This window comes from Saccopteryx bilineata, chromosome 2 (assembly GCF_036850765.1).
Source record: "Saccopteryx bilineata isolate mSacBil1 chromosome 2, mSacBil1_pri_phased_curated, whole genome shotgun sequence".
NCBI classification, from domain to species: domain Eukaryota; kingdom Metazoa; phylum Chordata; class Mammalia; order Chiroptera; family Emballonuridae; genus Saccopteryx; species Saccopteryx bilineata.
Window position 1 is genome coordinate 220,890,516 of NC_089491.1, and position 25,037 is coordinate 220,915,552.

At 46.6% G+C, this 25,037-nt stretch overlaps 1 protein-coding gene across 3 annotated transcripts in view; it reads right to left on the reverse strand.

Annotated features, from left to right (window-relative positions):
- Positions 1-4,591: 4,591 nt before the first annotated feature.
- Positions 4,592-25,037, reverse strand: part of RRP1B (ribosomal RNA processing 1B) — a 31,038-nt gene continuing 10,592 nt past the window's right edge. Inside the window, exons 2-16 of one of the 3 annotated variants that reach the window (XM_066259252.1) lie at positions 23,919-24,001; positions 22,335-22,392; positions 20,940-21,025; positions 20,530-20,591; positions 20,027-20,156; positions 19,098-19,162; positions 18,470-18,651; positions 16,222-16,316; positions 15,546-15,643; positions 14,115-14,134; positions 12,724-12,852; positions 11,420-12,120; positions 10,046-10,195; positions 8,462-8,525; positions 4,592-7,341 (exon numbers count right to left, since the gene is read on the reverse strand). In XM_066259252.1, the coding sequence (XP_066115349.1) occupies positions 7,148-7,341; positions 8,462-8,525; positions 10,046-10,195; positions 11,420-12,120; positions 12,724-12,852; positions 14,115-14,134; positions 15,546-15,643; positions 16,222-16,316; positions 18,470-18,651; positions 19,098-19,162; positions 20,027-20,156; positions 20,530-20,591; positions 20,940-21,025; positions 22,335-22,392; positions 23,919-24,001 (2,117 nt within the window). In that variant the 3' untranslated portion in view covers positions 4,592-7,147. Of the gene's footprint in view, positions 7,342-8,461; positions 8,526-10,045; positions 10,196-11,419; positions 12,121-12,723; positions 12,856-14,114; positions 14,135-15,545; positions 15,644-16,221; positions 16,317-18,469; positions 18,652-19,097; positions 19,163-20,026; positions 20,157-20,529; positions 20,592-20,939; positions 21,026-22,334; positions 22,393-23,918; positions 24,002-25,037 lie in introns of all 3 variants that reach the window. The other 2 variants (XM_066259250.1, XM_066259253.1) reach the window with 2 other exon arrangements.

Here is a 25,037-nt window from a genome sequence, read left to right on the forward strand (position 1 = left end):
AAGGTCCCCACAGTCCTCCCTGACTTGGCCCCACCTTTGTGCCTTTGGCTGTAAGGAGCCCCCATTTGTCCTCTAAGCAAATTTCCTTTTATCTTTGGACCACAGAACCATCTTGGCCTGGAGAGTCTTGTGGCATCCAAGGGCTGGGCGTGGCTGGTACCAAGTGACATGTGCCTTTAGCATAAAATACACTGGGTTTCACAGACTCAGTACAAAAAAGTGCAAAATATCTCACTAATAATTTTTTTGATTGATTACATGTTGAAATGGTAATATTTTGGGTATTTAAGGTAAATGAAATGTATTATTGAAATTGATTTCACTAGTTTTTTCCTTTTGTAAATGTGGCTACTGGACAATATGGATTGAAAGCTTCAGCTGGGACTCAAATTTGTTGCTGGGGTTGACTTTCTGCAGGACCAGCACTGGCTACTTCCCTCACACTGCAGCGCCTTGTCCGGGATGCCGAGAGGCCCTGTTGCCATTCGTGCCTATACCCAGTGCCTGGCACCTGCCACCTGCCTAGCAAATGTACTTAAGGAGAGAGCACTTGGGGAGCCTTTCTCCAGAGAGTGAAGGTTGGAGGTGTCAGGAGTGAGTGGGGTTCTTGTGTTCTGGCTGCATCTGGTCAGTTGGACCATGAAGCAGCTTGGCGTGCCCCCACCCTCTGAAATCCCTAGCAGGTCACCACAGAACATTCAGACCTGGTTCCCGCAGGGTTTGTAGGCTCAGAAAACAGATGGAAGCCTAGTCACTCTTCTGCACTCATGTTTTTAAACAAAACTTTGATTTGGCTCATGTTTTATTGAAAGAAAAGTGATATTTATTTGGGGCATTTGTGAAACAATCAAGTTTATTCTAGAGTCCTTTCCCCTTGCTGCACAAGCCAGCCACAAGTCTGCTGCCTGATTACTAACCCCAGAATGTTACCGTCCTCTGAGGTCCTTGGTAGAGCCATAGCTCAGAGACAAAAGTTAGATGATCTATGCGTCAGAATAGGCAGGACCTCTGGGGAGATAATGCCTGTTGGGTCAGTCTCATGTTCCCACGGTGCCTGGCTCAGTCTCTGACCAGGCAAGAACCTGCCTCCTTAGGTTATTCCCCTGGAGGCAAAGGACTGGCTGTTCTCTGTGCTGAGCCTAGGCTGTCAAGGGCTCAGGTCTCTAGGAAAACAAGCCTGCATTCCAGGAGGTCCAGTCTGAAACTAGGAGGGTAAAATTGCACTTTCCGGAGTTGGAAAAAGATCCCCCCCAGAAAGCCGAAGTTAAAGCTATCATGGCAATCAGCCCATAGCTCTGACGCCTGGCCTACCTCAGCACAGCTGGAGCCGGGTTGCTGGGGCTTCCTGTACTGGGGTCCCTATGACCAAGTGGAAAGGTCACACTGCAGAGACCAGCTTGGCAATGGGTGTGCACGAGAAGAAGGTGCTGCAAGACTTAAGAAAAAACACACGACACAACATAAAGAAAAGATGGGTATAGGGGACTCCCAGCCTCTGGGACTGAGGACCCAGATCTCTGCAGCCTCTTCATATTTATTTGTTTCTCTAATCAGCAAGCAAGGTAAGCAGAGCATAGGCTCATTAACAGAGAAGGATGATTAACTAAAACCTTGCAGGTACTCAGGAAATGGCTATAAAGTTCAGAAGCTTCCATTTAATCTTATCCGTGCTTTCTGGGGGAGTATTCTGCTCCCGCAGGACTTGGCGTTCCAAAGTCTGCATGTAAGACTACTTTCAGGGCAGCATTCCAATCTCCGGCCATTTTCCTACACACAACCCCTGCTGGACCATCCCCAGGGTGATCACAGCCTACCTGTGAGCCGTAAGGTCAAGGTTAAACACTCTTCAAAAATGCAATGTCATGAGAAAACAAGGGAGGTTCTACAATAAGAGAAACTTTAGTCACAATAAGCAAGTGCAATATATGATCCTTGGTGACTTTCTGCTTAAGAAAAATGGGGACAACTGGGGGAAATCTGAACCTGAACTTGTGGAGGGAGCATTGGATTTGGTGTGACTATGATGATGTGCTATAGGGGTCACTGTTTAACAATGTTGGCTGGAGTGTTTGGGAATGAGACACAGCAAATGATCACAGAGGGTGGTTCTGTGTGGAGGGCCTTTGTGGAAGGCTGTAGGTCTTCAGACCAGCTTTCCTGTGTTGGTGAAATGCAGGTGTTGATTCCGTGGCTCTAGGGGGGACCTGAGATTCTGTGTCCCTAACCAGCTCCAGAGGTGCCCTGCTACTGGCCAGAGTCCAAACTTTGAGAAACAAATCCATAGCTCAGTGGGGCCAGGGCTTGCTGGGGTAGAGGTAGGTGGGGAGCTGGGATCAGACCCCTGCTCAGGCACTGATGAGCTGTGAGGTCTGGGCCAGGGCCTGGCTTCTCCAAGCCTTGCTTCCTCATCTGTGGACAAGAACTCATCAAATTTCCTTGCTGGGAAACTATGGGGACATCTGTAAATTGCAGGGCCTGGCAGAAGAGAAGGCTCTCCTGGGAGAAGCTCCTGTACCTTCTATGGGCCGGAGAGAGACACAGGTCATTGCTTGGAGTTGCAGAGCCCCCCTCTGTCTGAATTCTGGAAGGTTCACCCTTAGTAGTACCTACCAGCGCTGCACCAGCTTCCCAGCCCTCCCTGCTCTCCCTCTGTAGCCATAGAAGCTTGAAGGTAAATGTTACTCTTCAGCTGCTGAATCTGTGTGGAACAACTCTTCTGCCCCAGGGAGATGGGGAGGTGGGAACTGCCCTCGGCCGCCAAGCCCACTGAACCATTTTTGTTACGCAGAACTGTGGGTGCATGGCTACTACCCTGGCTCTGATGTCACAGCCTCCAACTCCTCTTACCCAGTCTCTGTAGATTTTATTGAATAAATGCTTCTCAATTTGTTGTAGCCCTTTGGTCAATCTCTAGACTCTGAATGGTGGTCTGCTAATTCTGACCAGCGTATCAGATGTCTTCAGATGTCTTCCCTGGGGACATCTGGGTTCCCTGAGCTCTTTGCACTGCCACCTGGAGGTCACACCGCTCCCTGCTGCCCTTCATGTGCACATGCAGCAGGGCTTCTGTGGGTGCAGTTCCTTCTGCTTGCAATACTTTCTTCAGATGCCACATAGCTCACTTTCCAACCTCTTTCAGTGTCTGTTCAAATGCTGCCTTCCTGTAAAAAAACAGCCCTTTTCCAGCAAAAATTAAAATATGAATTCAATTTAATATTCTTGCCAACACTTAAAACGAGCAACTGCTTCCTGAATGTCTATAATACTTCCTTGTGCTTGATGTCAGACCACGTTTGTAAAGTCTGATAGTAACCTGTACAAAACTGTTCAGACCTACGGGGGTGGAGGGTGAGGCAGGGGGGTGTCACTTATAGGACGGTGCCAGAGCCCAATGCATCCCTGCCTTTCCCTGGTTGACTATCCCATCTGGAGCTCCTGTTCCCTGCTGACAAACTCATTTACCTGTTTGTTGTCCCCACCAGGTCAGGGCATGGCTTGTCTGCTGACCACTGTGTCTGCAGCATGTTGTCCAGGATACCACCTGGCACAGTGGGTGTGCAGCACTGGGGACACACTGTCAGTGGACGCAGGGAAAGTAGCCATTGGCAACCTGTCTTCTCAGGAGGGTGGCTTCTGTCATATGCAAAGCTGTCGTCTGTGAGTGCAACCTGAGCACATGTGGAGGGGAGACAGCTGAGTGCCATGGCGCTGGAAGGAGCTGAAGGCTGTGTGTGTGTGTGTGTGTCTGGGACGAGAAGGAAGGACATTGGGTGCCCACGCCAGCAGAGAAGTGGGAGCCCGGTGGCTGAGAACTCCCAGTGATAGTCACTCTGAAAAATGCCATTTTGGGTGACCTTAGGCTTGTGGAGGGAGGGTGAAGTAACCTCTGCCCCAACCTCCAAACCGTCGGGACAGGGCTGCTCTGATACCTGCAGCACCTGAGGAGGAGAGTCCTGGTTGAGGTCCTGTGCCTGCATTTGGGGTGAAGGGACAGAGAGAGAACAAGGACTAGGCAGATATGATCAATTGAGGGGTCCCAGAGAACAGAAGCCTTTGTGGGATTCTGCACTCACCTCAGAGTGTTCTGAGACCCATAGATGTGGAATGGGAACCTCAGTTGATGCAGCAGCTACGTTTGAGATTGAAATCTAAATGTCCCTTGTTAGAGGGAGGGATGAATACAGGTGCATCCAAGTGATGCAGTGCTGTGTGGCCCCACTGCGGACGCTGGAGTCTGGACATATGAACGGCACGGGTGGGCCGTACTGGAATCTTAGCTGTTCCAACCATGCCCTCAACACTTGGTGGTGGCCATGTCTCTGGGATGAGTTGAGGAGCCCACCCAGGATAAGGGAACCTCTGCGCTCGTCCTCACAGCTGAGCCTGTGCTTTCAGCCTGGCAGCAAGTGTCTGCTTCCCCCCACCCAACGGAGACTGGCCCAGTAACCTGCTGCTGGCTCTGCTAGTGGACATATGAGAGGACAGGTGCCTGGACAGTCTGTTTTCAGACCCTCATGATGGACACCGACACCTTCCACCTCTGCTGCACTGTAACAGTCAACATCCAGCACAATCTGAGGACAAAGACAGGTTTTTGTTTTTTTTTTATTGAACTTGGCTTTGATGAGTACTGACAAACCCTGCAGACACTACTACAAACTGGTTGTAAACAAAGTCCTTGCTAGCATTCAGGTAAATTCAGAGAAAACACACAAAAATCAAGGGTTGGACTCAATTTCATATTTTTTCCCCGACACGAACAACTGCTTTCTACTCCCCTTTGTGCTTTCAGTTCAGTAAGTTGGAAAGGACAATGTGTGATACCGAATCCTACAGACAGTTGTTTTACAAAATACTGTAAGGTCACCAGCATTAGTTTAAATTATTTCCTTTTCTGGACTGCCATGTCCTCTTGGTGATTTTACCTAAGAAAATAGCATGCATCAAGTAGAAAATCAGTTCTAAATAGTTCACGTTATACCTGTGTATATACGTAATGAGAATTTTAAAAAATTGTTTTTATTTCCTTTGTAGCCAAAATTTAGGCATTAAAAATAAGCCACAGTAAACCTACTAGACTTACCCACAAAATGGAGTAAGTTAGGACAGATTTAAAGAAGAACGATGGACTCCAAGCCACACTGTCACTTCTGGGACCAGTTCACAGGCAGGAGTCAGCGGGAAGTCCATTTTTAGGATTCTCCACTAGTGCCTCAGAGGAGACATGACATAGAAGCTTTGAGGAAAAACTGCTGTACTCATCTTAAGAACAAATGTGCCATTTTTGCCCTAGAATGTCTTACTGAGACATCTTTAACATCGTTGGATTGTATGGTCCATTTGGCAATAAGACCTATCTTTAAAGCTGAAGTAAAAGTTAGAAAAATAACTTGACCAAGAATAATAAAACTTTTCTAAATATGCAGTTAAAAATATTCAATTACTCAAATCTAACCTTTCCACGGATCAGTTTTGGTTTGAAAGTGACTGTAGGTATGACATCAAATGTAGCACACTGAAACCACGCAGCCACATCAAGTCGTTTGTACATAAGTCTTTTCACTACAAGGACTAACTAACAACAGCATAATGTTCACTGTCTTTTTTCTGGCTTATTGTGACAACACTTTGTTATACAGCAGGCAAAGAACAGTTCCCCTCCCTTTTCAGCAGGGCCTTTGCAGTAAGTCGGCCAACCTACAGTTTGCAGATGAAGCTCACCCTGGTAATGTGACTAAAAAAACCAGAGTCGGTTGGTTGGGTGGTTAGTTGGATGATGTAATCCCAGGGGGCCTCCCTTCACCTGAAGCCATGGCCCGAACCACAAAGGATATATGGGGCCCTCGGCTGGTAAGTAGCAAAGGGGCTGTTCCTGGGCTTGGTAGGAAACTGGGGCTCCTGTTTGGGGAGAGGGGGTTTTCACTCCTAGGTAGCCTGAGATCCCTGAGCAGAGAGTGGGCTAGGAAAGCACTGGGCACCTGAGGCACAACTGTGTGTACCCTAAGTTACGACTCCTCTTTTAGGTCTATAATTTGTTACTGTGCAAACTCAAGAAGAACTAGGGCCCAGGGGCTTTCCTGAGGTGACCACCTGACCTCCGAGTTGGCCTCCCACCCTTTACTCCAGCTCAGGGCAGACCAGCTTCCCTAAACAAGGTGCACGATCAGGCAACCCTGCTCCAAGTTACGTTTCTCCAACTAAAGTCTGTGTGCCTTCCATCTCCAAGTTTTTATAATTAACTAAAATTAGGACTTTATAAAAATCTTTAAGTACAAGGTTCAGTATTTCAGATATAAGGTAGCTATGAACAAATAAATATGCACAAACAGTTCCGAAAGCAGCTTCCATCTGCCTCCCAGCAGGAGCTCGTCTCCAGAGGCTGCTGCCACGTCCCCAGAGAGTTGAGTTTTCATTTAAGATGGGAAGCTGCTCTTGTGGGCCAGATTGCTGGTGCAGATGCATGTATGGAGAGCAGCCAAGTATGATGGCCTGGACGAATGAGTGTGCTTGGCACCAGGCTAGAGTCCGGGAAAAGCCAAGGGGGCACTGCTCTCCCAGTGAGGACACTTTGGGCTGGCTGAGAGGTAGGACACAGGGAAGGACACAGGCCACAGGGATCTGCTCTCCCGCCCCGACTCGCAGGTTCATCTCCAGCTGAGTACATGTGGGTTCAGTTATAAGAGTCAAACCAACTGAAAACTGGCAAGAGCATGGGAACAAAGCCCTATATGCTTTTTAAAAGAAAGACGGTTACACAAAAAACCACCAGAAAACCAGCCTAGCATGGCAAACGAGTACTCAAGCTGTGCACATGTGGACAGCTGATGGAATCGAACTCCAGGTTATACGCGTACAAACAGTATCCATTAGTAGGGACAGTCAACGTACTCTTGGTTCCCGCGCTAAGGGAGTCACTGAAGTCCCTACACGTGTGGGATCCTGGTAAGTTCAAGCACAAACAAGGTTTGCAGTAAAAGCTTCAATCAACCAAGATGCCCACAGTAGGGTCACGGCTCATACTCAGGCCCTCATATATACAATTTATGGTTATTTATAAAACAATAAAAAACACCCCACTTTTTAAAAGTTATAATTTATAGATTATTTTGTACAAAAGCAGTCTTTACAAAGGGACTCTGCTACTATCCTAGAAGAAGTCCATAGCTGTTGGTCTTCTCTTTGGTGTGGTGGCCAGTGGCTTCTTGGTCCCCAGTGGGGTGCTGACAGGGGAGCTAGTGGGGGTCTTCAGTACTCCATGGAGGGGCCTCTGCTCAGGGTTGAAGGCCACTCGGGAGGGGCCCGTGGGGCTGACTAAGATGCTTTTGTCTGTCTTCTTGAATTCTGCCCAATGAAAGCAAGGCCACATGTTAATGGGTACGGTTCCTCTGTGCCTCAGCTCAGGCCCGGATAGGCCCTGAGGGAGGCCTGGGTGCTCCTTCACCCACTCACTCCAGAGATTGGCCCTGAGGGCTTTCTGAGGAAACCAGTGACTAGCAAGAATGAATTTACTATCCAAAGGAAAATGCCCCGAGGGCCACCTGGACAGACCATGAGGGGAGCATCTGGTGGGAGGGGTGTTCTGGGACATAAACAGTTAGTGATACCGAGGTTTAATAAAGAGCCACAGGGGGTGGGGTGAGATATATTCGGTGGGACACTTGAATCTATGTAAAAACAAATTAAAATCATAAAAAAAAAAGAGCCACAGGAGGAGCACTTCCTTCTCGGTTTGTTCTCAAACTCATACTTTCAAAAACAAACAACACGCCCTGACCGGTTGGCTCAGCAGTAGAGCGTCGGCCTGGCGTGCAGGAGTCCTGGGTTCGATTCCCGGCCAGGGCACACAGGAGAAGCACCCATCTGCTTCTCCACCCCTCCCCCTCTCCTTCCTCTCTTGCAGCCGAGGCTCCATTGGAGCAAGGATGGCCCGGGTGCTGAGGATGGCTCTGTGGCCTCTGACTCAGGTGCTAGAATGGCTCTGGATGCAACAGAGCGACGCCCCAGAGGGGCAGAGCATCGCCCCCTGGTGGGCGTGCCGGGTGGATCTCGGTCGGGAGCATACGGGAGTCTGACTGCCTCCCTGTTTCCAACTTTGGAAAAAATGAAAAAACAAAACAAAACAAAACAAAAAAACAAACAACACAAATGAAACGTTAAAAGCAGAAAGACAAGATGTCCCTCCTTTCCCCTCCTTTTGGCAGAGTGGTTCTGAATTTAGGTAGAAGCAGCTATAGCTGACAGGCCATTAAATCTCATGCCATGATGACTAGCATGCTCCAGGCAGGTGGGCATGGGAAGGTAGCCAGTCACATCACCTCCTACCAGGTAACCTCCTTCCAGAGGCCACAGAAAATCCGCTCCCTTCCTCTGGTTACCCTGCTGGTCTCAATCAAAGACTGACTGTCTCAGGACAGGTCAGGGCTCTGAGCAGACCTTGACTGCAAGCAAACCTTGCACTCACCTGCAGTCATGTTTCTGTTCAACCCGAAGGTGACCTTCTTGGCGGTGGACGGTGTCTTGTTGAGCTGCAGAAGAAAACCGTAACAGGAATAAGAGGAGTACAAACGCGGCTGAGGTGCCCTGTCTGTGCGCCCCTGAGCACTCACAGGTGCCCACTGATCCATGGGGAGCAAGATGTGAGGCCTGTGTCCACTTCGGCAGCCTCTTAGGACCACACTGCACATGCCCCAGACCAGGTGGGCAGTGCCAGCACCTCTAGGCAGTAACCTGCCTCATCGCTGTCTTCCGCCTGTCTTCCACGGAACAAAGCAGAACAAAATCATCATGTGTGAAACCTCTAGGTTACAGAAAAAGTTCACTACTGAAAAGTTATAAGGATTTCTCATTCATTGTGTCCTAGAGTTGAACTCTCAACTTGAAAATGAAAGTAATCAGATTACACCTATATTGGGATCAAACTTCAATGGGCAATGAACTGGCATTTCCCAACTTTTTGTGCACTGGACTCCAAATTGATTTAAATATTCTAACAATTCATCAAAATTCACTAACTTGTTTCATACCTGAAAAATTTCTAGAAGCTGAGCCATTTTGCATTATGAAACACTTTCTCAAATTCCTTCCTAGAATCCCACGCTTTTGTGTGCATTCCCTAGTTCTACCTCGTACCATTTTGCTTTAACATGACCATTTTATGAGAGAAATTTGGCTTCTGGAACCTGGAAGTCTGGAGTCATTTGCAAATATTTGTAAAGTATCTTATATTAACATAGGCAGTGGTTTTTGCTGGTTTAAGACTATTTAAATGCAAATTAAAAAATTTTCCCATTGATTTGGAAAGGAGAGCTGAAGGTTGGGGGGGGGAGGGGAGAGAAACACCAAGCTGTTGTTCCACTTAGTTGTGCACTCTCTGGTTACTTCTTGTATGTGTGCTGACCAGGGATTGAACTCGTGACCTCAGGACACAGGGACAATGCTTTATCTACTGAGTTACCCAGCCAGGGTCTGGTTCAAGGCTATTTAAATAGCACCTACTTCTTTTTCAGAATGTCCACATATTCGTAGGTCTCCTGGCTCAGGCACCTGTGCCCGCTGCTGCACCAAGGCCTCCATCTTCTGGAGGCAACTGCAGACGAGCCTCCTGCATGTCTGCACTTGGTGCCACCTTCTAGTGGCAATGGCAGAGGTGACCCTTTCCTTCATGCCTCCCCCCCACCCCCGGCTTCCCAGAACAGCGCCCACCCTCACCAACCTGACAGCACCCATTCCTACCAGCCTGAGCTCCTGCCCGCATTCTTGGCAGGCCTCTCCAGGGCTTTCTTCTACCCCCTTCACTGCCTATTTTTCTAGATCTGCCCTATTCCCATGAGTTCTCAGACGAGGCACCCCTGATCAGTCCCTTGGGGTTGGCCCCACGGCCAGCATGGGCCCCCTGGAACCCTACCTAGCACAGCATGCACAGCAGATCTGGGCTCTTCAAAGAGCAACCTGAGCACCGTTGATAAAAGCAGTGGCCAGGCAGTCTGCTGAGTGCAGCCCCAGGCCTAGCATGCAGTGACCCCTGGTGTAGTCACAGTGCACTTACCTGCATAGCTGGGGTCACAGGGGTGGCAGTGCTGCTCTTAGCTTTTCTGAAGAACAGAGGCTTTGGCAATAACGGGGTGTCAAACTTCACAAAGTCATTCTTGGCCCTTAGTTTCTTCTTATTCAAAGGGCTCAAAGCTCCACTGCTCCCCTGTGTGAGGAAAGGGCCAGAAGAGAGGAGAGGTCACATCCAGAGCCACTTGTGCCACACCCACACCCACAGGAAGTGAAAGTAGGACAGGGTGCAGACACCATTGAGTGTGAGGCCTCAGGTTGCACAGTGCCTCTAATGAGACCCATTTACCAGCTCAGACACCCCATACCCTGCTCTTTCCGGAACCACATTTGCAAACACCTTTTTTACTTAGCAGAGACTGTGTGAATGAAATTCCCATTTCTCCACCAGGGAACCATGTCAGTGGGGCCAGAGCTTTCCTATCTTTTTAGCCACAAGAACCATTTTTATTTTTCTCAAACTCAGGTCCTCCCGCACCGTCCCTCCCTGGAGCATGGCTGTGTCTCCCTTCACCCTCTTCTTCCCCCATAGGTGTGTATCTCCTAAACTCTAAGGGTCTCCAGGAGAATTTCAACCAGGGTTGCAATGGGCAGCAGCAGCTCACCCTGGGTTAACCCCCAAACCTGTCTCCAAGGTCTCCTTTTCTGACTCTCCAGTGAGCTGACAGCAGTCCTGCCTAGACTCTCTACTGTTCTATCTTCGGCCCTTCCTTGTTTCACTATCTGCCACAGGTCACCATACTACCTGCTGCCACTGCTGCACTCAATTTGAAACATCTTTTCTTATTTTCAATAAGTTTACCTTAGCTTACTGTAACTTTTTTATATTACAAACAAAAATTTTTTAAACTTTTCAACTCTTTTTTTTTTAAGCAAGAGAGACAGACAGGAAGGGAGATGAGAAGCATCAACTCATAATTGTGGCACCCTAGCTGTTCACTGATTGCTTTCTCGTTCCTTGACCAGGGGCCTACAGCCAAGCCAGTGACCTTAGCCTCATGCCAGCAACCTTGGGATCATGTTGATGACCATGAGTTCAAGCCAGGGACTTTGGCCTGAGCCATGGGGACAGTTCTCCCAGCTTGGTGCGGCCCTTCTGTACCCCCGGGAGTGAGCAGAGCGGTGGGGGTAGGGGTGGGGCTGTAGTGAGAAGTGGGAGGAGGGAGAAGGCAACTGTCTTGGCCACTGAGGTCATGCTCCTTTACTTGTTGGTAAAGGGTCTTATGAACCATGACAGTTCTAGTCCAGAGGTCTGACCTGTCCCCTCACCCCCTTAAATTGGGGCCCGAGGTGGCAGAAGACCCTGATCTTTTTGTTAATGGGAACCTTGGCCACCCTCCTTGGAACCCAGTTGCCTTACCAGAGCCTGGACGAGCTTGAGTTCGGACTCTAATACTTTGCTGTGTTCAACCAAGTTCAACATCTCTTTTATTTTCTTCCTCTTTTTGAAGATGGCAGTTTTCTGAGTGGATGGGTTGTAGAGGTCAAGCTGGCTAGGCTCCCTCTTCTTTTTCTTCAGTCTCCTACCCTGGGGCAGTGTGGCTGGGCAATCCCCTCTGTCTGCCGGGTTTGCTGCAGGGCCCTCCTCCAGGGGTGCGGGCCAGGTTAGCGTTGCCAGGCTGCCGTTGACCAGAGGAGCCCTGAGTTTCCGCTTCCTTTTCAGGGCCGGGGCTCCGCTGGCTGGGGAAGGTCGGGGGGCAGGCACCTGAGCATGACCGCTGTCGGGCCTACATAGACACAAGTCCTCCAGAGGCGATGCTGTGGACTCTGAGATCAGTCCCTGGAACCGTGGGCTCCTCTTCTTCGGTCGTTTCCTCCTGCTGTGTGTGGGAGGGGATGAGGGGGGGTGCTGGGAGCTGTTCTGCTCCTGGTGGCTGGGTGCGGCTGCTGCACCCAGTTCAATCACACCTGGCTTCTGGGCTCTTCTCAAACCTGCCTCTGGGGGCATGGCTTCAACTCCTGACCCTAAATGTTCAGACTGAAGGTGGTTTTTCTTTTTTCTTTTCCTCTTCTGAGTACTGCCTTTAACCTCCTCTTCCTCAGCAAGAATGAACTTGTTTCCTAGAAAAGCAATAAACCAATAAACAGATACCCCAATGTGAAGGGGAAAGCAGGTTTTGCAGGGGATTCTGGGGCCATGAGTGGCCGACAGAACTCCTATGGGGATGTCTTGCTGCCAGAAAGGCTCTGATCCTTGGAGTACCTGAGTTCCGTTAATTCTCTCCTTAGGCCCCATTTCCTCCCTTTCCCAAATGTGATTAGAAACCTGCCTAATGCCTCTTTCAATATAAATAGAACTGAAATATATTCAGATCTCTACTAATTGTCAGGGCAGAGGTAGAGCCCCAGGTCCTGGAAGGTGATAAACAAGCACTCCCAAATGGCAGTGTCTCCTGAGGCTCCATGTCCTCACCCACTTTCCTCAAAGATGCCAGCAGGAGTAAATATCTAAGTGTTTTTCATTTAGGGAACATGGGTACCCAAGAAAAACCAAACACTTCAAAGCAATCTTCACTTTTCATCTGTAAAAGCAAAAGCTTTTGCTCTGTAATAATTTATGAAGACAGTGGCTTAGAGGTTTCCAGGACTGTGAAGGTGCCGCTGTCCCTGAGGGCTGCCTGCCCCTTCTCCTCAGGCCTTGCTGCTCCCAAACCCTTGCCTCACCTCTCCCTTTTTCCATGTCGATGTTCTCTAAAAGTTTGTTTCCTTTTTCCTTATGCCTTCCTTGACTGAAGATTTGGTCATCTTCGTCAGCAGAAATGTCCTCAGTAAAACTGGGTTGAGATACACTGCCTGCTGGACACCAAAGCCACAGTTAGCCAGCTTTCTGAGACCCTCACAGCTGTCTCCAGGGGCGTTAAGTGCCATGCCCCTCCCTATGTCACGCAGGTAGATTTTTAAATTTAATTTAATTTTATTTATTCATTTTTAGAGAGGAGAGAGAGACAGAGAGGGAGAGAGAGGAGAGAGAGACAGAGAGAGAGAAGGGGGAGGAGCAGGAAGCATCAACTCCCATATGTGCCTTGACCAGGCAAGCCCAGGGTTTCGAACCGGCGACCTCAGCATTTCCAGGTCGATGCTTTATCCACTGCGCCACCACAGGTCAGGCACGCAGGTAGATTTTTAACCTCAATATTTCCCTCCTCATCACTGTTCTTCACTAATTCTTCAATCCAAACCTCAAAGCTGTTAAACACAGGGACTTAAATTTTATTTATTTATTTTTAGAGAGGAGAGAGACAGAGAGGGAGAGAGAGAGACAGAGAGGGAGAGAGAGGAGAGAGAGAGAGAGAGGGAAGGGGGGAGGTGCAGGAAGCATCAACTCCCATATGTGCCTTGACCAGGCAAGCCCAGGGTTTCGAACTGGTGACCTCAGCATTTCCAGGTCAACACTTTATCCACTGCGCCACCACAGGTCAGGCAAACACAGGGACTTTAGACTTAAAACAATTTTGTGGCTTTTTTTGCTCAAGGCAAGGATCTATAACTCTTGGGTGACATCTCCAGCTCAACCCCAGGGGCTTGGCAGTGCTCTCTCCATATGTCAACCAGGTCTGAACGCCCTACTTCTAAATATCCCAGGAGCCCAAGGGGTGGGCAGAGTGGGGCATCGATTTGCTCAAATGTAACCAAGTTTATGGACAGCAGCTTTTCCCCAGGGGACAACAGATCTTAACAGTCAACAAAAAGGACCCTGAGAGATCATCTGTTCTTTGTAAAGAGGCAAATTGAAACCAACAGAAATCCTCCTTCTTAAAATAATAAGCCCCTCCCATTCCTTGCTCTGGTACTGACAAGAACAGCCTTGGGTCTGTCTGCTCAGCTCTGTCCCTGCAATGGGAGAGTAGGTGGGCGAGATTGAAAAGAAAAAGCCCCACAACTGTGGTGCTTCTAGGGGCTTCTCAGCTGAGCAGCAAGCAGTGTAAGTGATGACCTTCCAAAGGTAAAGGTTACTACCATTATGTGTTCAAGCTACTTTTTATACTATTTGGCAGAAACGGGCTCAATGAGGTCCATATTTAGGTAAGAACATCACTTCTAATCCTCTTTCTCACCTTCAGAAAGATCTTGAAATCTGAAAAAGAAAACAGAAGTTCATAGAGAAACCCCTTCTTCCCGTTCTGTATAAACATATTCACAAAGCTTTTAAAAATGTGCTATGTGTGGCCCTGGCCGGTTGGCTCAGCGGTAGAGCGTCGGCCTGGCGTGCGGGGGACCCGGGTTCAGTTCCCGGCCAGGGCACATAGGAGAAGCGCCCATTTGCTTCTCCACCCCCCACCCCCTCCTTCCTCTCTGTCTCTCTCTTCCCCTCCCGCAGCCAAGGCTCCATTGGAGCAAAGATGGCCCGGGCGCTGGGGATGGCTCCTTGGCCTCTGCCCCAGGCGCTAGAATGGCTCTGGTCCCCGCAGAGCGACGCCCCGGAGGGGCAGAGCATCGCCCCCTGGTGGGCAGAGTGTCGCCCCTGGTGGGCGTGCCGGGTGGATCCTGGTCGGGTGCATGCGGGAGTCTGTCTGACTGTCTCTCCCCGTTTTCAGCTTCAGAAAAATACAAAAAAAAAAAATAAAAAATAAAAATGTGCTATGTGTAATTCACTTTCTTCTTCCTCTAGGAAAGGCTAGAAAGGTGGTGTGACATGAAGGCTGACAACGGAGGACAAGGTCACCCTTAGTTATCTTTCTTGTCTCTGAAGCTAAAACTGCTCAGATCTCTGCCTCCGCTCAGCCTTCCTCTGTTAACAAGTAGAGAAATATCAAGTATTATTTGGGCTATGAAATCTGGTGCATTATCACATAAAGGAAGTGTGCAGGGCTGTGCACTCAGGGCAGAGCCCTGGGGGAGTGGACAGGAGATCAGAGTCCAGCTCTGTGTCTGACAGCTACAACCTTGGGCATAGCAGTGACTTCCCTGTGCCCGAGTTAACCCATGTGTCGGATGAGGAAATTACAGAAGCCATCTTTTGTTAACATGAAATAATTTAAATCAAGTGCTCAGCACAGTGCCTGCTCACACATAATATGATCTCACTCAGCTATGCACGTCATCAATCATAGTATGCCACAGGGCTCTGCAGTGAGGTGTCAATACGGTCATAACCACATCAACAACAACTGCAGCATAACCATACTGGGAGATGGGGGACAGGTAAAACGCCACACCCCAACACATCTCCACAGCGCACAAACAGGTAACACCTCAGCAGTACATTCACACTGCAATGTCTCGGTCTACTAATTTTGGATATTATCAATAGACTTTTTACATCATTATAAATAGATAAAAGTGATGAGTATGGCTGCATTTGAAGAATGGAACTGGGGAGGTAGGCAAGGGGCTGTTGTTATTAAACACTGCAGTTTATATGTGTATATACATGCCATAAATAAAAAATAAGGTATGGTGACAGCTCATCCTATGCCGTGAGATAAATAAAAGGGCTACATTTGGTGAATGAGAATCAAGTGATAACCTCTCGTCCAATCACTTACTTCTTGATTAGTTTGGAGAGATGCTTCCTGTTGAATGGAGGAATGTTTTTCTTGCTAGTTATTTCCAGGAGTCGGTCAGCAACAGCCTTATAGTCAAACTACGTGAGAAAAAAAAACTAACATAAACCTGCAGTAACCCAACTTCTGTCATACCTACTAGTGATAGAAAACACGTAGTGTGGGATTCTGGAAGCACACACAGAGGATTGTCTAAATAAGCACATGTTAAGATTTGGTAACCAAAAGTTTATGCAAGATCTTTGAAAAATCTGTTCTATTTCTTCTCAGAAGAGAGAGATAATTCTTCTTGCTTTTCTCAAAAAAATAAATGTGAAGTATACCATATAAAATTTACTTGGGTATGCTTCATTGTAAACCTAATCTAGATGTCCAATTTGCACATGGTAACAGTAACCTTTACTAAAAAGTACCACTTAGCTGACTTTGCTGTATGGAATAGAACAGATCTTAGTAACTGAAGACTGACGTCTTTCAAATATCCATATTTAAATGTTTCCAATAAGCTCATTATAAGGAAGGTGACATTACTGACTGAAGGGATGAAAGGACTTTACATTAGGCCTTAGAGTTCAATTAGCTCTGACCCTAATTCCCAATTAGCCAGGCCATTCCATCATAAATCTATCTTCTATAAAAAGTAACAACAGCCACCAACCTGGAGAAGCGGCGCAGTGTCCTCCACGCTTCCGCCATTGTCTCTCTCACTTTCATCACTGATTCTGTCCTTTGTGGAGTGATATTTGCCCAGTGCTATCAAAACACACCCAAAGACAAAATTCTTCAATTATACACAACAATGACTACTTTCAAAGAAGCCACTGTCTAATTAGGTGTCTCTTAGTGAAAAAGAAAATTTCTTTAAAGAGAAAAACCCTGCAAATACATTTATAATTTCCCAAAGATATTTTGGTTTTTCATTCCTTGGACATGAAAAAACATCTGGGAGCAATCACAAATTCTGTCCCTAAATCCATCACAGACCAGCCTCCACGGCTTCCAGTGCTGTACAGCACACAGTCTTCCTGTCAGACAGCGGCAGGGACAGGAAACTCCTGGGTCAGGGGCTCAGGCACAGTGAGGCTCTGGCAGTGAGGACAGTGGACTCAGGAGCCTGTCTCTAATTTCAGACAGATTTGGGCTATAGTTAAAAATCTATACAGTGATACACTAACTTCATGGGGCTGCCTCAGAAAACACAAGTTAATACACCAATGCAAATGTCAACATTTATTAAATAATTGAAAAAGCACTAACGCCCATGAAAAAGTAGATTAAAAGTTACTAATCAAAACTCAACTTTTCAAACTTGTACTGTTTCTGGATTCCTAGGAGCTCATTAGTGGTGTGACCTCAAGGCACAGACAGAGAAGATGGAACAGGGACCACACAGTGCATGTGCTGAGAGTAGGACACCTCTTGTATAGATAGAAACATGGAGAGCAGGAGGGACCCAACAACTGCCATGATCATACAGAATTTGCTCAGGGTTTTTTAGTTAACCAGGAACCTATGTAGAATTTAAAATGAAAATGTTTTTTTTTTTTCCTTTAAAAAATAATACATGATAAATGTAGAAAATTCAGAAAACACAAAAGTACAAAGCAAACAGAAGTCACTCACAACTTTGCCACCTAGGGCTAACTATTAACATTTTGATCTATATCTTCCTGGATTATTAAGGCACATGTAAATGTTAAAACAAATCAGGCTCCTTCTACAGAGTTCTGTGCCCATTAACTGATTCCCCTGGCACGGGCCTCGACTTGCAGGTGGCTCTGGAGGTCAATGCACATCACTGAAGCTGGGAGCTAGATTAAGTACGGACAATGTGTGACTGCCAAGCCTGAGTCCAGGCAGTGGGACTGTCATCATCTCAAGATGAGCATCGCTTGGCACACCTCCAACCACCCAGTCACCTGGCCTGCACGGAGCCCTTTGAAGCCTTCAAGCAGTCTTCGGCAGAATGTGGCAGCCGCAGGGCAACAGTGTGCGGCAGATGTGCTGCCTCCTGCAGTGTGCTGGGCAGCTGCAGCTGCCGAGACCACTGCATCTGTGCAGGCATAGCCACTTTCTGTCACCTGAGGATTTTTTTGGGCCAAATAAAAACTGGACAGAAGTGACTGGCCACTTAATGTCTCCAGCCCTAAAGTGACCGGATGCTGTCCTGAAGGCCCAGGATGTGGGCCTAGTCTCTTGATGTCAGGACTCACAACAAATAAAGACTGTGTGCAGTAAAAAAAAAAAAGATAATAATTAAATTTCCTCTGTTCACTGGTTTTTGAAAACTGCTTTTCAATGGCTTCCTAATATTTCAAAAGTGCGGGTATGCCCTGAACATGTGCTACAGTTGTGTACCAAGGCACTGGGAACCCCTGTAAAAGTTCTGGTGGGCCACAGCTTTAATGCACACTCGACATGACTGCATGGGCATAAGACAGTTGTAAGGATGGGGCCAGTCCACAGTGGGCACTTAAACACCTCCAGAAAAAGAACCCTGAAGGAACTCAGAGATCAAAAAGGCTACAGAAACAGGTGTGCGCTCACAATGTAACTGCACATTAGGTCTCCTGCTGATGACTCTCTACACATCCCAGTCCATATTAGGACGTTTAAATACAAAAGGCAAAAACAACAAAAATAAACAAAACCTCCGGAGAAAGTCCCACCATCCTGGGAGACACAGCATGGTGAATAGGCACAGGGTCTTCCCCAGAGGACCCTGAACAGGCACTGGGGTTCGATATATGCATCTACTTCCTTTCTCAGGTAGTGGTCAAGACAAAGCCATCTTTGATGAACTCTAGGCTTGCAGTCAGTGAGATCTGGAGAAATGTATTACAAAGTGTTTGCTGGATGAGGACTTCATCTGGAAAGAGAGAGACTCTTCCAGGAAATTCTCTTACCTGCCTTCTTTTTACTGAATGTTTTTCTCCACATCACCCCGTTTTCAGCTATTTCTTCTTCAGAGAGGTCACTGTTGCCCACTTTAGTTTTCTGTTCCTCCATTGTCTCTTCAGGTACAAAAGGAGACTGATCTACAATGACTTCAAAAACACCCCTAGCTATAGTCTGCATCAATGTCTGGCTGAGGGGGAAGCACAGCAAAGAGGATGTGATTAAAACCAATGGTCTGAACCTCATTATCTGAAGGAAGACAGAGGGATGAGAAGTAGGAATCACTGCACCTCCAATTTCAGCCTACCCAGGCCTTGCTGTGATGATCAGCTGGTCAGCAAACACTGGTATTCCTAACTACACTTCTGTGCTGACCGACTGTAGCTGCCAGCAGCCAGGTAAGAGCTCTGTGCTGGAAGCAGGGGGACTGACAGCAGACTGAACTCTGGGTGGGGACGATGCGATTCTTTGATGACTGGGGTCAAACAGCAAAGCTCAAGGAGCCGAATTATGACTCAAAGCTTCAAACATCTTGCCAATGGGAATTAAGTGTTCAGCTGTTCTTAGCTTTGGACAACCCCCTTTCCCCCAGATTAAGCATCAATTGAAGTAATAAAACAAACGTGAATCACTTACTCCTTAGTCTTGGCAACAATTTTGCAGAATGGATCAATAAACTTGAGATTCTGATCTGCCAGAAGCTGTAATTTAGACATAAAATAGGAAAACAGAAAAATAAGGGAAATAAGAGCTTTTTCTCCTTTTTGACATGTCCTTGAAAAAGAAACCACTTGTTTTCTTTTCACATAGGTTTAATCAGATTAAGTAACACTTATCTCATAATGCCCAAATGCACAGTGCATGAATTACTCAGATGCCTGGGCCAGGCTGAAGGTCATGGCTGTCCTCCAGCCACTTGGGCATCTTAGCACAGTAAGCGAGGAACACCGCCCAGTCCAACCAGCACTACTCCACACTTCCTTCTCTATAGAGCAGTTCTGAATGGACACTGTCAGAGACTGAGATGAGGAATTATTTTTTTAATGTAACATTTACACTTTCTTTCATTTAAAAAATACCTGTTCATCGCAGAACATTTGTGAAAAGAGAAGTAAAAATCGCTCCAATCCCCAATTCAGATAATCACATGCATGCTAAAGAATGTTTTCTTGGCTCTGACCAAGTGGCAGAGTATCAGCTGGCATGTGGATGTCCTGGGTTTGATTCTCGGTAAGGGCACATGGAGAAACAACCATCTGCTTTTCCACCCCTCCCTCTTCCTTTCCTGCAGCATGGCTCGACTGGTTCTAGGGAGTTGGCCCCAGGCACAGAGGATGGATCCATGGAGCCTCTCTCTGCCTCAGGTGCTAAAATTAGCTCAGTTGCTGAGCAACAGTCATAGATGGGCAGAGTATTGCCAGTAGTGGGGCTTGCTGGTTGGATTGGTCACTGGTAATGCAGAAGGCCACCAACAGCATTCCATTCCCAGCTCACAGGAGCATCTGAAGAGCCAAAGCCCTGTTCAGGTTAGCTGTGGTCTCACCACACTGCTGGACTGTTCTTACCTCTTTCCCTCCCACTCTGGATAATTCATCCAGATAAATATCAATGAAATGGAATTTCACTCCATTAGGAGACTGACTCTCAGGGTTCAAGACTTCCTTCATCAACACATCGAGGAAAACTTTGATTCGGCTAAAGAAAACAACACATATGGGTCTATTAACTACAGCGTGCCAACATCCCTCTCTCCCCAGAGAAGACGTAACATGCAGTCTCATGCTATACTACACCACAAGGCATGCGAAGTAGAGAATGTTTTACAAAGAAGAAAGCAACTACTGAAATCAGTATAAAAACCTGACTGTCATGTGTGCTCAACCCTTTTCTATTCTTCTGCCAGATTTTAAGTTCTTTGTGTGAAAGGGGCTTTGCCTCTAACAGCACTTGAGAGAGTGGAGGAAGACACAGATCAGGTAATTCATACTTGCTAATTAACTGAAGGCTTGAGAATCACACTATTAAAAGTTTTTGGGCCACCAAATGCTAACCCAAAAAGTTTACCAACCTTTCTTCCCAGCCATTCCGCTTCAGAACTTCAAAGGACTCCCTCAGGACCAGACGGATTAGCTAAAGAAAATGAAAGAAAGAATGATTGGTCTACTTAGCAGAACAAGGCCAATAACATGGGTGTAGCCTGGATCCCCACGTGAAAAATTATCCACAATGATCATGTTTAACTTCTAGATCATAAAATGTTAACTAAATATCCCTAAACTCATCCCCAACAACTGAAAGGGACAAAAGAGAGAGGGCTCTGAGCACAGGATCAAAGGCTAACGTTCACACTACCTGTCATCTCAGCAAGCTTTGAACTTTGTTTCACAAACAAACCTTCCCACTGTTTCTAAGGTGCTACGTTCTCTCCCTCACATATGAGCCTTTGCAGTAACTGAGGCGGAGGCCTGATGATCTCACCATATAGTACTTGTCCAGGTGCAGCCTGTTGGTCCCCTTCCACTCTCGGTTCATGGTTTGCCAAAAGGTCTGAATGAACAGGTGTTCTGCAGTGAACAAATGGCTCTGAGTGCTTGGTTTTCAGGTTAACACATTACCATCTAGCATAAAAGTAATAAACCTGACCCATGTGGGAACTCAGCCTTTTGTTTCATGTTCAGTGTCAGCTGGTGAGCTGTAATAAAACATTCTATTTTTTTTTCCCCGAGCCACAAAACTACATTTTTGTCCAAAAATTTTTTTTGATTCTTTGCTTTACTGCTTTTTGCCAAATATTTCCTGATACATGAAAACTTTATAGACTCTATTCCATGTGTAGAATTTTGTTCATTACCTGTCAGCTGGGACTTTACTAAAGTTCAGAGAACCACTGAGGGTTATGAAGGTCTTTGGGATTGTTTTTGTACTTAGGAGTGGTGAGCAGAGCAAACCCATTCTGCTGGGTTTTTTTTTTCTTTTGTTGTTGTTTTTTTTTTGTATTTTTCTGAAGTTGGAAATGGGGAGGCAGTCAGACTCCCGCATGCGCCCGACTGGGATCCACCCGGCATGCCCACCAGGGGGCGATGCTCTGCCCATCTGGGGCGCTGTTCTGTTGCAACCAGAGCCATTCTAGCGCCTGAGGCAGAGGCCACAGAACCATCCTCAGCGCCCGGGCCAATTTTGCTCCAATGGAGCCTTGGCTGAGGGAAGAGAGAGACAGAGAGGAAGGAGAGGGGGAGGGGTGGAGAAGCAGATGGGTGCTTCTCCTGTGTGCCCTGGCCGGGAATTGAACCCTGGACTCCTGCACGCCAGGCAAACGCTCTACCACTGAGCCAACCAGCCAGGGCCTGCTGTTTCTTTTGTCCTAAGTAATCAAAGCCTGAATGCCCCAGAAATAATGTCCCCTTTTGTTTATTTTTTTGTAAAGGGGGGTTACTTTACAGTTTATTACAGTGACAACCTTAAGTGGCTCTAGTTCTGAGGATAAACCTGGCATCCTACAGTTACTGCACACACTGGTGTGCACACAGACAGCTGGAATGTTAAAGTAACTCAGAATTTTGAGATTCTGGAAGATTATTATTTTTTAAAAAATTCTGGAAATCTTTGAGATGTCCAATGATATTCTACAAGACATCTCCTTCATCCTCTTTCAGAGTCAGTGTCTAAGTTTATCATAGTTTCTTCCCATGGGAACAGTTTGTGACTTGCCATCTATACATGGGTACCCCCAGGTTCACATTAAATTAATTAGACCACTGGGAAATGGAAACTTGGAACGAAGGGGAAGAAACAATATGGACTAGCTATCCCAGGCAAGTTACCAAATCTGAATAACAGGGAAGTTTTAAAAGTCATGAAAACATCAGGACTTACGAGCCTCCAAGTTGTTAACAGCATGGATGAGTTGGGAAATTGTGTTCGCTAGCTCCTCCTGCAAGACGGGGTTGGGAAACATGGGGGTTATTAGGTGGCAGCACTTTGAGCACCTCCTTCCAGATCTGCTGGGGTGGGTGGGTGAATATCTAAATTTTATTAAATGTGAAATCCCCAATTTTAATGGACTATTGTAGAAACCTCATATGCCTCTGAGATTTGTATAAGCTGCATGTTTATAAAAGTATCTCTAGAAAAGTATCTGTTAAAATGATCTACAAAAGAAATAAATTAGCTGTCAATTCCTGCCTTTAAAAATATATGAAAACTTAAATTGAGACTTTTATCCTAATCCCTCCCCCCCCATAATGGAACACACGCCTCAGCAGCAGAGTCTACAGTTAGACCCCAAGACTCTCCAGGAAGCTCAGTGAGTGGGACCAGAAAGGCTCCTCCTTGGTGGACTCAGAGACAGGCTGCAGCAGCAAGATGGCGGAAAGTGCAGGGAACAGCACCTTCCTAGGCTGTGCCCTGGACAAAAGTGCCACTGGAAGCACAGGTCTTACTCAGGGGCAGCAAGCTAGCTTGTGGAGAGAATCTGGTGGTCTGGGTCTATGGGGACATCTGCTTTGGGGAGTGTCAACAAAGGAATTCTGTTTATGAGTTATGTAAGAAAAGACAGATCTTCATAAATATTACCTGCACCTAACCTGGCCTCAGGACTCCCTCCCCCATTTGAAATGAACTCCTCAACTTGAAAGTGACGTTCTTATCACATTTTCTTCCTCCACTAAAGCTGCTGGCTGTTTCTTTTGAATGTAATTTTAAAATATTTTGCCTTGCTATCCTACTCAAAATATGTTCAGCGGAGTAAAAGCAATAATTAGAGTGAATTACTATAGGGCTTGGGGGAGGTGGCAAAGTTATGCCTTAAAACCCAGACAAGTACAATCTACCCATGATGTTTTATACACCAGAGGGTTTCAAATGCCATTTCAAGGCTTATCCCTCCACTTTGCTTTTATACATCAGAACAAAGCTCTTTAAAGCAGAGAAAATCATTTTTCTAAAGAGGTGTGGTAGGGGTGCCCAGTGTGCTAGGCAGATAGGAGTCCCAATGCACATGTATATCTGTGCTGAGTGCTTGTCTGACTTTAAGGGAGGGGGCATCAGATGGGGGGGGGCCACTAATGGCTCTGTGAAGACCCTGACCCCAGTGAGGTGGCTGCCCAGTCCCAGGCATCCACTTAATCAGTGGCCTGAAGCTTGGACCACTCACAGGTTATTAAATTAGTGCCATGACATTTTTGACTACAAATAAGAGAAAATATACAAAAACTCTAAAATAGGTCATGTAAAACTGTGGCAGAGAAATAAGTCTTTAATTTACATGTACTCTTTTATTATTTGAAAAGATAACTTGCCCCAATGCTTGGAAATAGCATTCCTTTCTATATGGAAAGCGGTGACAGGGAATCCTTAAAGCAATGCTTTTCAGTTTGTTTGGCACACGAGGGACTAATATAGCAAGTCTCTTTATCTAGGCCAAAGTCCAGTAATACGACAAAGAAAAGTATACATTACCTGCAGAAGGGGTCTGTTCTGCACCCACATGCAATAGAAGAGCCCTTTCCATATTTTTAGAAGTTCTTCTTGACTGAAACCTCCTATAGGGAAAACAGCACAAACATCTTATTTCAGAGTCCTCACCTTTCCTTTCTTAAAATTCAGAACTGTCACAGAGTACTGAGAGTAACATCACATACATTTTCATCTGCCAAATCTTTTTTTTTTTAAAGACTTTATTTATTCATTTTAGAGAGGAGAGAAGGAGGAGAGAGAAGAGGGGAGGAGCAGGAAGCATCAACTCCCATATGTGCCTTGATCAGGTAATCCCAGGGTTTTGAACCAGCGACCTCAGCATTCCAGGTCGACGCTTTATCCACTGTGCCACCATAGGTCAGGCTGCCAAGTCTTTTTTAATTTGAAGCACACATTTCCTCATTGTTACAAAACACATAAATTATACAGTTTTATCAGCCATGGGACAGGGTGGTAGTGATGGCATATCCTTATTATCCAAGTAATATATGGAAGCTAATGTCAGCACAACAAAATTTAACTAACGGAGTGCTCATTTATAAAATGAGCTCCCCTAAGTGCCCCTCTCTGCTTAAACTAGCACCTCTTGGACCTACCTGGTTTGCTCAGTGGATAGAGCATTCGCCCGGTGTGCGAACATCCCAGTTTGATCCCCAGTCAGGACACACATAAGAAGCAACCATCTGCTTCTCTTTCTTTCCCTCTTCCTCTTCTCTCTCTCTTCCCCTCCTGTAGTCAGTGGCTCAACTGGTTCAAGAATTAGCTCCAGGTACTGAGGATAGGTTGGCTGATTCAAGCTTTGGCCCCAGACGAGGGTTGCCGGGTGGATCGCAGTTGGGGTGCATGCAAAAGTCTATCTCTCTATCTCCCCTCCTTTCACACAAACAAACAAACATAGTATCTCACCCTGCACATCAACATTTTCACTGGTCTTGCAAATTAAAAGTACAAATCCAACAAAAATGCAGGATTTGCTCAAGTTCCACACAATTGGCCCTAGGGAAACTGGCAAAACTGGGATATTTTTGCTAAGATGACCCTTTCAAGGATCCTGCTATGAGCTCACACTTGGCTGTTCTCCTCCACTCTGTTTTAACTCAC